A 13259-nucleotide genomic window follows, 5' to 3' on the forward strand; every position below is an offset into this window, starting at 1 on the left:
TCACAGTGGTGAGTGGTCTGCCAAATAAATATATCTGGAACTTGTTGATGATAAAAAAACTGCAAGACATTCTTTCTCGGTTGTAGGATAGTTCATTTTCGACATGGAGAATACTATGGAAGCAATCTTTTCAGCACCTTCCTGAATTTTCACTAGAACTACTCCTATCCCATAAAAGCTAGTGTCGGTGTCAAGTTCTGTTCGGTATTCTCGTTATACAATGGTAAGACTGAACAAGAAGTTAGGCCCCCTTAAGGAGCAGGGAAGATCTTTATTCCACCTCGTTCAAGAAATTTTTGATGTCTCCTTACAGTAGTTCTTGAAAGGGATGTTCCTTGTTACAGAAGCCCTTTATGAATCACTGGTAGTATGAGCACATTCCAAGAAAACTTCTCACCTCACGAATGTGTCAAGAATTCAAAAAAAACCATGAGTGCTCTTATTTTCTCTGGATTGGGACTCCATCGCAATTCGGTACATATCCCAAGGTTTCGGTTTACTGGGCGGCGAAGAGTTACTTTGTCAGATTCTGGCCGAGACCTGCAGTCTGAACTCCCTTCAACACTGTGGTTAGGCAGTTTTGATGTTCTTGAAACGTCTTCAGAAAAACAACATTGTCATACAGACAGCAAAGGCACGTTGTCCATTTAAGGAGTCAAAACAGGCTGTCCATCGTATGTTCAAAGATGGATAGAGGTCTCTTTTTGTGGTTTTGTTCATAGGTCAGTTGTCGAGGCAGAAACGAGATGTGCTGTCCTAATTCACGAAGACCACAGGAGAGGACCAAGGACTGTCTGAAGGCTGAATGATGTCATCTAATATCATCTTCTCCACTTCCTCCAGGACCGTCTGTCGTTCAATCAGCAACACACTCTGCGGGTGCTGGCTAACTGGCGGATGATCCACAGCGTTGCTATGACGTTTTAACAAGGGCTGCTCGCTCTGCCTTTCCTCCACTCTGGGTTTGAAAGGATGCAAAGTCTGATGCAGTATGGCTAACACTTTCAAACGTCGTTCCTTAGTCAGGCCAGATTTTATTGGCAATTCAATAGAAGTTTCATCCCCTGCGTAGTCTGTGGTGGTAGCGAAGCATGGTTCTTCGTCGGTGATGGTTCAAATGGCTCTGAGTACTATGGGACTTAACTTCTGAGGTCATCAGTCCCCTAGAACGTAGAACTACTTAAACCTAATTAACCTAAGGACATCACACACAACCATGCCCGAGGCAGGATTCGAACCTGCGACCGTAGCAGCTGCGCGGTTCCGGACTGAAGCGCCTAGAACCGCTCGGCCACTCCGGCCGATCTTGTCGGTGATACTAAACTGCCCTTCCTGAACTTTTTGTCTGTCCCTACACATTTACCTTTAGGAATGAGTTGTGGCTGCTCATCACAATTAGTGATCCAATATTCTCCTTGATCACCTGAAGAGGTTATGATAATCACTGATGTGTAGATTTCTTTGGTAAGCGTTAGTAGCGTCTTGCACTCGACAAAAGCTTCGCAATTTTACTGATCATCTGGACTGACCACTGGAATTCATCTCATTGATGACAGCTGGTAACAGCTTCTTAAACGGCAAATAACTGCAGAGAGTTATCTTTGCCTATGTGTGCTTGTTGCAATAACTTCGTCTGTCTGTAGGTGTGCACTCCCACAGCCTCTGGCTGCTTGTGATGGCTACAAAGTATTCCTTCCTAAAATAATACTACGTCTAAATTTTTTCGTTAAACGGAAAAATTCGAACGGCTGTGTTCCGTCTTTGATAGTTACTCTTGCAATACATGTTTCTTTCGGTTGGGAGAATTTGCCATTTGCGACTTTCAGCCCAATAGCATTCGTATCACGGAACATAGTCTTCTTTAGCTGACTACGAGAAGCATCTAACATTACAGAAAAGGAAGCTCCTGAGTCGACCGGCGTTGGCCGTCGATGACGACTTCAGTGGGATTTCCTGACACCTTAGGACTGTCGTCCATGGAGGCATCAACTCCATAGATGGTTGCCCCCCCCCCTCCCAACTTTCCTAAAGTCGACGGCTACGCAGCAGCTGGTACGTCTGGACAACGACGTGAACGACTACAGCATGTTGGGAGCGACATCATCCAAGGCATGGCGATAGACTTCGTCCCACGCATGGATTATAATCGTCTGCAGTTGACTGGCGACTCTTAAGACGGTTGACATCTTGCGGTGTAAAATTCGTAGAAAACTTTCCTTATTTCTCTGAAGTACCTTAAAATGAGTCCAGGACGTCGACTGTTGTAACTCACCGGTGTGTTGTCCTCTGTCCTCGGAATGTCTTTCCTCCTAAGGGGCGTTGTACTTGGCGGATTAGTTGGTTGTTTCTGCAATGGTCGGGTGCTAGATTGTCGTTTGCTGTTGCAGCATTAGTCCGGGTAGACCAAGTCATAGCGTGCTCGCCTAGTGGAGGAGAATGGTGCTAAAGATTAGTACACTTCTTCCTCAACGTTCTCTATTACCTCCGGATGGATGGGGTCAACGTTCATGGCTGCCGGTTCTTGCTTACTCGACCCAACATTTCGGACTGTCCTGCACCAGCGTATCTCTTCTCTTGCTACCTGGCATATGTGAGAGGAAAGCTCAAGGTGGTCATCCACAGCTTCAATAAGGACCACTTTAGGCAGTCGGTCGTTCTTTTTCGTCCGACTATTGTCTGTTACATTTAATTGAACCGCTCGCACCAGTTGGTGAATTCCTCTGTAGTTGTGATGTTCTTTACTAGGAAAGCTTGATATATGTCTTCTGCCACTTCTTTCATCAAGTATGAGATTTTGTCGGTTCCGGTCTAATTCGGATTCATAATGTGACGTAGCGTCAAAATATTCTGTATGCACGGCTGTGTCGCTTTCGCTTGATGTTGAGTGCCGTTCTTAAATTGTTCTTCCACTAATCCTATTTGCTACTAGTTGCCACCAAATCTTTCCTTCAGTTCAGCCAGGAGTTTGTACCGGCTATTGAGCTTTTCTCGTTGTTCACGAACCTCTAACACATTACCCAAACTCATCATGTGATCCCAGTTGTTTTTTTGGCAACTTGATCAAATCCTTTCAGTTATTTCGTCGGATCGTGACCAAAGTCTCCAGAAAACACTCATGGATACCTGATGTGCAGCTGACTTACTGCTATTTTGCAAACCATCTGTCTTGTATGTGACGCCTTTTATGTTGCCTGCTTGGAGGCACAGTGATGTAAACGTTTTGGAGCAACCCGCGTTCCTAACAAACAATATCACGTCGAAACCACAATATAGTTCAAATCTCAAGGAAAGATCGCCAGCGAAGTACAATATTTAGTACTGAAAGCACCTTTATTACTGACAGCCGGAACAGAGCTGACCACCTGGACGGAGGGTGCAGCTATTAATGCAACCGTTGAATATTCTGGGATTCTCATATTTATAAAGACATCGAACATCGAGAATATACAAATATTATAAACACAAATATTTAATATATTCCAGAAATCATAAATATTAAATAACAAATAAAGGCTGATTGTCGCGTCTGAACTGGCGATCTGCAGCGCGCCAGCCAGCAATGCTACTTACTACATCAAATTGCATGCACTATAGCTCCCCGCAATTTTAACTATCATTTGCCCGTAGATGCATGAAGGCGCTCATAGGCACATCAAGTGTAGTCCTAGAGGCACCAAGCATCAAATCTGATGCCTCTAAGAACACACGACATTGAGGACATAACAGTGATTTTCACTCCTTTTTCTATAGTATAATTGGACCAGATAACTACACCCATTAACAAAAGTTTTACATCGCCCCGGTTCCCAATACTCCTGAAGGTAGACGTTGACTGTGGATATTGTATCACAGACACAGTCCCTTTGACTGTTCAGAGACGTCACTAAACACGCCCGAAGGTGCAAACAACCACGCATGAGCAGCGCCTATTAGACGGATGGGGTTCGACAGCCGATCAGTTCCAGTCCTTCCACCAGGAAGGAGGTACACGGCTCGTGTTGTCTGTAGTTCAACCATGTCTAGACGGTCAATACCGCGGCTTGATCGCGTCCGCGCATTGTTACTTCGTGCCAGGAAGGACTCTCAACAAGGGAAGTGTCCAGCCGTCTCGGAGTGAACCAAAACGATGTTGTTCGGAGATGGAAGAGATACAGGGAGACAGGAACTGTCGGTTACATGCCTCGCTCAAGCTGTCCAAGGACTACTACTGCAGTGGATGACCGCTACCTACGGATTATAGCTCGGAGGAACCCTGTCGCAACGCCACCATGTTGAATAATGCTTTTCGTGCAGCCACAGAACGTCGTGTTACGACTTAAACTGTACGCAGTAGGCTGCATGATGCACAACTTCACTCCCGATGTTCATGGCGAAGTCCATCTTTGCAACCACGACACCATGCGGCGCGGTACTGATGGACCCAACAACATGCCGAATGGACAGCTCCGGATTGGCATTACGTTCTCTTCACCAATGAGTGTCGCACTTGCCTTCAACCAGACAATTGTCGGAGACGTGTGTGGAGGCAACCCGGTCAGGCTGAACGTCTTAGACACACTGTCCAGCGAGAGTAGCAAGATGGAGATTGCCTGCTGTTTTGGTGTGGCATATTGGCGAGGCACTCGTCTTCATGGACGACAATTCGCGCCCCCATCGTACACATCTTGTGAATGACTTCCCTCAGGATGATGACATCGCTCGACTAGAGTGGCTGGCAAGTTCTCCAGACATGAACCCTATAGAACATGCCTGGTATATATAGAAATGGGCTGTTCATGGACGAAGTGACCCACCAACCACACTGAGGGATCTACGCTGAATCGCCGTTGAGGAGTGGGACAATTTGGAGCAACAGGGACTTGATGAACTTGTGGATAGTATGCCACGACGAGGAAGGTATCGCTGTATGGCGGAACAACATTGAATGTGTGGTTTTCATGAGCAATAAAAGGGGCAGAATTGATGTTTATGTTGATCTTTATTCCAATATTCCGTACAGGTTCGAGAACTCTCGGAACCGAGGTGACGCAGAACTTCTTTTGATGTGTGTATTAATAACTTTTAGACAACATTTTAGGAGGGAATAAAGCTAGGTCAGCAATACTACCATTCATTCACGAAGCCACGTTCGCCTGTTCGGAAATCACTTGTTAGTAGTTGCTGCAGATCCGTGGGTAGTTCTCTGGCGATGACTGAATATCTCGTTGTGATTTTACGGGGTGCATCGAATACGATGCACTTGACAGTCATGTGAAACAGAGATCAGTCTGAAACCATTAGAATTTGATCAGATATTTCATATAAGATATTATTGGAGCCTATACTTTGCAGTATGTTTTGGTGGTCATCAGTTCGAAGACTGGTTTGATGTTTCTCTCCACCTTGACTGCCTTAAGCTAGCGTCTTCATCTCTGCATAATTAGTGCAACCTACATTCTGTTTATCCTTCTAACAGTCGAGACTTGGTCTCCCTCTACAATTTTTGCCCCCAAACGTGGTTCCTGACGATTTCTTAATGCCAGAGAATGTGTCCTAATAAGTGATCCCTTCTTTAAATCGAGCTGTGCCATAAATATCTTTTCTCACCAGTTAAATTCAGTACCTCCTCATTAGTAACTCGATCTACCCATATAATCTGCAGCACAATATTCCGAAAGAATCTGTTCTGTTCTCGACTAAACCACTTATCGTCCACGTTTCACTTCCATACAAGGCTACACTCTGCACAGATGCCTTCAGAAAAGAATTCCTTACACTTAAATTTAAATTCAATTTTAGTAAATTTATGTTTTCCGGAAATGCTTTTCTCGTTATTACCAGACAGCATTTTATAGCCTTTCTACTTCGGCCGTCGTTATTCATTTTGCTGACCAAATAGCGGAACCCATCGACTACTTTTAGTGTATCCATATCCCAAGTAAATTCGAGTACATTCCATTACTTCTGTTTTATTTCTGTTGTTGCTCACCGTGTAACCTGTTTTCAAGACGCTATCCATTCTATTCAACTGCTCTTCCAAGTAATTTGCTGTAACTGACAGAATTACAATCACATCACCAAACCTCAAAGTTTTTATTTCTTCTACATGAACTTCAGTTCCTTTCCTAAATTTTTCATTCCCAAGCAAGTAATAAAAGTTTATTGCTTGCTTGTTTTATGGATTGAGTAACATCCGGTAGAGTGTACAACGCTCTCTCACTCCCTTCTAAACAACGGTTCCCCTTTCACGTCTTTCGACTGTCTATAAAAGCAGTCTGTATTTTATCCCTACTACCTTCATAATTACAAACAGTATATTCCGATCAACGTTATTATAAGCTTTCTATGACGCTATAAATTCTATAAATGTAGGTGTGCCTTTCTTCATCCTATCATCTAAGGTGAGATTGTAATGGTACTTGAATTACGTAACCATTACGGCACCTCACCTCAACCTCTCGATACCAGCAATATTCTACTGTGTTTCTGTAAAATAGTTAACATATTTCTCTGACAACATTCAGATTTGATTTCATTAATGTAGAGGTTCTTCGATACATCGATATGTATATATTGCTATGATATTATTCTTATGTGTATTCTTTCTTTGACAGCGCACTGAAAGACCTAAGTCGATACAAGGCCCCGGCAGTAGACAACATTCCATTAGAACTACTGACAGCCTTGAGAGAGCCAGTCCTGACAAAACTCTACCATCTGGTGAGCAAGATGTATGAGACAGACGAAATTCCCTCAGACTTCAAGAAGAATGTAATAATTCCAATCCCAAAGAAAGCAGGTGTTGACAGATGTGAAAATTACCAAACTACCAGTTTAATAAGTCACAGCTGCAAAATACTAACGCGAATTCCTTACAGACGAATGGAAAAACTGGTAGAAGCCGACCTCGGGGAAGATCAGTTTGGATTCCGTAGAAATGTTGGAACACGTGAGGCAATACTGACCCTACGACTTATCTTAGAAGAACGATTAAGGAAAGGCAAACCTACGCTTCTAGCATTTGTAGACTTAGAGAAAGCTTTTGACAATGTTGACTGGAATACGCTCGTTCAAATTCTGAAGGTGGAAGGAGTAAAATACAGGGAGCGAAATGCTATTTACAATTTGTACAGAAATCAGATGGCAGTTATAAGAGTCGAGGGACATGAAAGGGAAGCAGTGGTTGGGAAGGGAGTGAGACAGGGTTGTAGCCTCTCCCCGATGCTATTCAATCTGTATATTGAGCAAGCAGTAAAGGAAACAAAAGAAAAGTTCGGAATAAAATTAAAATCCATGGAGAAGAAATAAAAACTTAGAGGTTCGCCGATGACATTGTAATTCTGTCAGAGATAGCAAAGGAATTAGAAGAGCAGTTGAACGGAATGGATAGTGTCTTGAAAGGAGGATATAAGATGAACATCAACAAAAGCAAAACGATGATAATGGAATGTAGTCGATTAGTCGAATTGAGTCGGGGTCGAAGTAGAGAGGATATAAAATTTTGACTGGCAATGGCAAGGAAAGCGTTTCTGAAGAAGAGAAATTTGTTAACATTTAACAAGATTTAAGTGTCAGAAAGTCGTTTCTGAAAGTATTTGTATGGGGTGTAGCCATGTATGGAAGTGAAACATGGACGATAAATAGTTTAGACAAGAAGAGAATAGAAGCTTTCGAAATGTGGTGCTACAGAAGAATGCTGAAGATTACATTGGTAGATCACATAACTAATGAGGAGGTATTGAATAGAATTGGGGAGAAGAGGAGTTTGTGGCACAACTTCACTAGAAGAAGGGATCGGTTGGTAGGGCATGTTCTGAGGCATCAAGGGATCACCAATTTAGTACTGGAGGGCAGCGTGGAGGGTAAAAATCGTAGAGGGTACCAAGAGATGGATGCACTAAGCAGATTCAGAAGGATGTAGGCTGCCGTAGGTACTGGGAGATGAAGAAGCTTGCACAGGATAGAGTAGCATGGAGAGCTGCATCAAACCATTCTCAGGACTGAAGACCACAACAACAACAACAACATTCTTTCTTTTGTCACTATGATCTTTTTCGTACTTGTAACTCTGATTTTTGGGCGCGTAAGCGGTTATTAGAGTGTCAAGCTTTGGTCGTCATGTTAAAAAGACGCAAATTGTAGTCAGTTTATGAAATGTGAACTTTAACAGTGAGGAAGGTATTTTCAAGTATGTTTTATATTGTGAAGTGATGTTTTGGAACGAGTTACGTGATATTGCAACAAAAGTAATAAAAAAGAAGTATAACTTAAATTCGGAGTGCTGATTACTTTTTACATCACCATTGTCCTAACTTGTAAAAGTTTAATCTGCAAGAATGGTTTATGAAACACATCCATAAAACTTTTGAATATCGTAGAATAACACCTAGGCCTCTTTGCATCCGAGCTTGGAATCATCACTACCTAGATTTTCGACGATTGAGCCATGAGTTCACAATGAGACCAGAGTGGGAAACACGAAAAGATGAGTTCCTAGTTTACCTATTATTTCAAGAAATTACCTTATTAACTGTTCTCCAATGACTCCTGCCACGTAGTATAACTTTGTTGTTGACCGAAAATGCCATATTTAGCAGCGTGAGCAACACTACAATCATAATTAATTTTTGACCTTTGTTGTGGTAGGGTTATTAGAAGATGTAAGGTCAGTGTTGCCTCGCGTGCCCCATGTTTCTAAGGAAGTGAAGCTGATCTTCTCTCAGGTCAACTTCAACACTTTTTTCCATTCTTCTATTAGTAATTCGTACCTTGCAACCATGATTATAAAACTGATGGTTCCGTATATTCACACCTACCAGAACCCGCTTTCTTTGAAACTGCAATTACTACATTCTTCTTTAAGTCTAAGGGTGCTTCACCTGCCATGTGACATATCTTTCACACCAGGTGGAATAATTTTTCATGCGTGGTTGCACCGCGCATATGTGAATAATACGAGTCATGTGGCGCGATTGCTTCTGGGTGCTCATTTCTTAATTTATTATACCGGGTGATAAAAAAGTCAGTATAAATTTGAAAACTGAATAAATCACGGAATAATGTAGGTAGACAGGTGCAAATTGACACACATGCTTGGAATGACATGGGGTTTTATTAGAACCGAAAAGATACAAAAGATCAAAAAATGTCCGACAGATGGCGCTTCATCTGAACAGAATAGCAATAATTGGCATAACAAAGTAAGACAAAGCAAAGATGATGTTCTTTACAGGAAATGCTCAGTATGTCCACCATCACTCCCAACAATAGCTGTAGTCGAGGAATAATGTTGTGAACAGCACTGTAAAGCATGTCCAGAGTTATGGTGAGGCATTGGCGTCGGATGTTGTCTTTCAGCATCCCTACAAATGTCCGTCGATCACGATACACTTGCGACTTCAGGTAACCCCAAAGCCAATAATTTCACGGACTGACGTCTGGGGACCTGGGAGGCCAAGCATGACGAAAGTGGTGGCTGAGCACACGATGGTCACCAAACGACGCGCGCAAGAGATCTTTCACGCGTCTAGCAATATGGGGTGGAGCGCCATTCTGCATAAACATCGTACGTTCCTGCAGGTTTTTATCAGCCAGGCTGGGGATGTTGCGATTCTGTAACATACCGCCGTACCTCTCACGCGTCACGGTAGAAGGTACAAAACCAGAATCACGCATTTCCTCGAAGAAAAAAAGGCCCGATAACGGTAGATGTGGTAAATCCAACCCATACCGTGACTTTCTCGTCGTGCAATGGAGTTTCCACTACAGTTCTAGGATTTTCGGTAGCCCAAATTCTACAGTTGTGGGCGTTGACAGACCTTCGGAGCGTGAAATGAGCTTCGTCGGTCCATAACACGTTACTCAATCAATCGTCATCTTCCACCATCTTTTCAAACGCCCACACCGCAAATGCCCTCCGCTTCACTAAATCGCCAGGTAACAGTTCATGATGCCGATGGATTTTGTACGGATAGCATCGGAGGGTACGCCTCAGTGTCAACCAAACAGTAGTGTATGGAATACCGGTGCGACGGCGACTGCACGAGCGTTGACTTCCCCGTGCATAGACGAACCCGCTACAGTCTCCATTTTTTCCTTGTGCTCGGTCGGCCACTACGGGGTCTATCGTCTAAACAACCGTGGCTTCGAACTTAGAAATCATTCTCGCCACAGCTGCATTTGTCAACAGACCGAATCCCCTTCCTATGACGATAGGATCGTAACGCTGAACTAGCAAATTCCCCATTCTGATAATAGAGCTTCATTAAAAGCGCCTTTTCAGGTAACGTCAACATGCTGCGACTGCTGGCGCATCTGATTCTCTCTCCTTTTCCTTTTTTTTTTCTTTATTGTTATTTTGAAACCTATATTACAGGCAGGCCATGCAGCAGCAGACGACGCCGCTCTTTAGCCGCAGAGAACACAAATATAAAAATGAAGACGTTTAAAGAAAAAACATGGTGGACATATAAATGGAGACAAACACTTTTTAAAATACAAGGTGCCGTTCACGGGCGTAGAGTCCAAGATAAAATTGTTCAGACACTTCGACACAGACAGAGACGAAAATTGTCACACGTGAACGTAGGGGCACAAAACGAATAACACTGAATCACTGTAACACAAAACGACGGCACACACAGAACACGAGGCGTTGATCTCCGGCGAGCGAATGTTCACTATCCGTGTACGAGTCCGGGACCTGCCAAGAGAGGAGGAGGGGGGGGGGGGGGGGGTGGGAGAGGGAGAGGGGAGAGTAGATGCCATGGGCAGGGGAGATAGGGGGAGGGAGGAAGGGGGAGGGGAAGCCCGGGGATTCTCTCTCTCGTTACAGCTCCTTTTATACACGATTGTCATGCGCAGTCACTGACGTTTTGCTGTCCAGCGCCATCTGTCTTATATTTTGTGAACTTTGTTTTTTTTTTTGTTCTAATAAAACCCCATGTCTTTCCAAGCATGTGTGTCAATTTGTACCTCTCAATCTACATTATTCCGTGGTTTATTAAATTTTCAAATTTATACTGACTTTTTGATCACCCGGTACATCTGGTGTCTTATAAGGACCTGCACGAATAACATCTTTGACTGGCCAGAGATTTTACGTGCGATATTGCAGTCGCTGGAGGACGTGCGGGACGGGGACTCCGGCGGAGGGGCGCTGCTGAGCGCGCGGCGGCTGCAGGCGCAGCTCCGTGGAGAGCGGGTCGTGCCGCAGCTGCTGCAGCGCGCCAAGGCGTGGGCGCGGCACGCCAAGGAGCTGGCCGCCTACGTGCACAAGCGCTCCTACCTGCACGCCGAATACGCCAAGGGGCTGGCCAAGCTGGCGCAAGCCCTGCGCCCTGCGCTGCACCAAGCCGTGAGTACTCGCTTTCTTGCTGCTCGCCTTACGAATCGCACAGATCACGACTTTTCTTCGTAATCCGTGTTTAATTAACGAAAAGGACACGAGGCCATTTTTAGCCGTACGTTTATTTGCTTCCTTGGCCAGCCTGTTGTTTTTTTCAGTTGTCCTAAATAAAAGTAGTAATCAACTCTATATGTTTATTCATTCTTAATTTGTATTGTTTTATTTTCATTTGTTGTACTCCATTTTAGTCTTACTGTAATTGACTTCCCGGTCTACTTTCAAATTTGTTCTTGAAAATAATCTACAACAGGGGAAACGACGATAATGTTATCCATAACGCGTAGGTGGTTCACATACGATCTGTGAAAATCTATTCCTTCTTCATTTTAGATATTTAAGAATCTGAATACTACCTGTGGCATGGTTTTGGAATTTCCCTTGCCTGAGTCCTCTTTATATTCTGGATTTATCACCGTCCTGCAGAAGTTCAACTGAAGCAGTAGCACTGACGTATATTTATTATAATATTAACACTACTTGTTTCTTAGGAACTGTTGGTAAAGATTTTGTTTCTCTATTTATACAGAGGAAAAAATTTCAAGACTGATAGTAAAACAAGTAGTAGAAATATAAATCGAACGGAAATATTAATTGTTGAAAGAAAAATAGGGTAGGAATCCTACTTATAAGTAACAATGCTCTATGAGACAGCAAAGGACTTGGAAGAGCAGTTGAACGGAATGGACAGTGTCTTGAAGGGAGGGTAGCAGATGAACATCAACAAAAGCAAAACGAGAATAATGGAATGTAGTCAAATTAAGTCGGGTGATGCTGAGGGAATTAGATTAGGAAATGAGACACATAAAGTAGTAAAGGAGTATTGCTATTTGGGTAGCAAAATAACTGATGATGGTCGAAGTAGAGAGGATATAAAATGTAGACTGGCAATGGCAAGGAAAGCGTTTCTGAAGAAGAGAAATTTGTTAACATCGAGTGTCAGGAAGTCGTTTCTGAAAGTATTTGTATGGAGTGTAGCCATGTACTGAAGTGAAACGTGGACGATAAATAGTTTAGACAAGAAGAGAAAAGAAGCTTTCGAAATGTGGTGCTACAGAAGAATGCTGAAGATTAGATGGGTAGATCACATATTTAATGATGAGGTATTGAATAGAATTGGGAAGAAGAGGAGTTTGTGGCACAACTTGGCCAGAAGAAGGCTTCGGTTGGTAGGACATGTTCTGAGGCATCAAGGGATCACCAATTTAGTACTGGAGGGTAAAAAGCGTAGAGGGAAATCAAGAGATGAATACACTAAGCAGATTCAGAAGGATGTAGGCTGCAGTAGGTACTGGGAGATGAAGAAGCTAGCACAGTATAGAGTAGCATAGAGAGCTGCATCAAACTAGTCTCAAGACTGAAGACCACAACAACAACAGCACGTAATGAAATATCATTAAATGAAGCAGAAATAGAGAATTTGCAAGTAATGTTCAATAAAGCATGGTATACGTTGGGATGATTGCTTCTGTGTGCTCATTTGTTAATTTGTTTTACATTTAGTGTCTGATAAGATCCTGCATGACTAGCCTCTTTCGTTGGCCAGGGATAAATGATAGACTAGCAAATAGGGAAGGTTGAAACAATGAGGTGACAAAATCATGGGATAACGATATCCACATATACAGATGGCGGTAAATGGGTAGTGCATTGGCGAACCTATCATTTGTACTCGTGTGATTCATGTGGAATGGTGTCCAACGAGATAATGGCGCTAGACGGGAATTAAAAGACTTTAATCTCGGAATCGTAGTTGGAATTAGACTCATGGGACATTCCATTTCGGAAACCGTTAGGTAATTCAATACTCCGAGATCAAAGTGTGAAGAGTATGCTGAGAATACCAAATTTCATCCCACCACGGACGACGCAGTGG

The 13259-nt window shown here is 43.2% G+C and overlaps 1 protein-coding gene across 1 annotated transcript in view; it reads left to right on the forward strand.

The window, feature by feature from the left end:
* The window catches only part of LOC126184045 (rho GTPase-activating protein 45-like), a 636308-nt gene that overhangs the window by 469609 nt on the left and 153440 nt on the right, over window positions 1–13259 (forward strand). The window contains exon 7 of the mRNA XM_049926404.1: window positions 11096–11335. Coding sequence (XP_049782361.1) covers window positions 11096–11335 — 240 coding nt within the window. The remainder of the gene's footprint in view (window positions 1–11095; window positions 11336–13259) is intronic.

This window comes from Schistocerca cancellata, chromosome 4, assembly GCF_023864275.1.
Source record: "Schistocerca cancellata isolate TAMUIC-IGC-003103 chromosome 4, iqSchCanc2.1, whole genome shotgun sequence".
Lineage (NCBI taxonomy): Eukaryota > Metazoa > Arthropoda > Insecta > Orthoptera > Acrididae > Schistocerca > Schistocerca cancellata.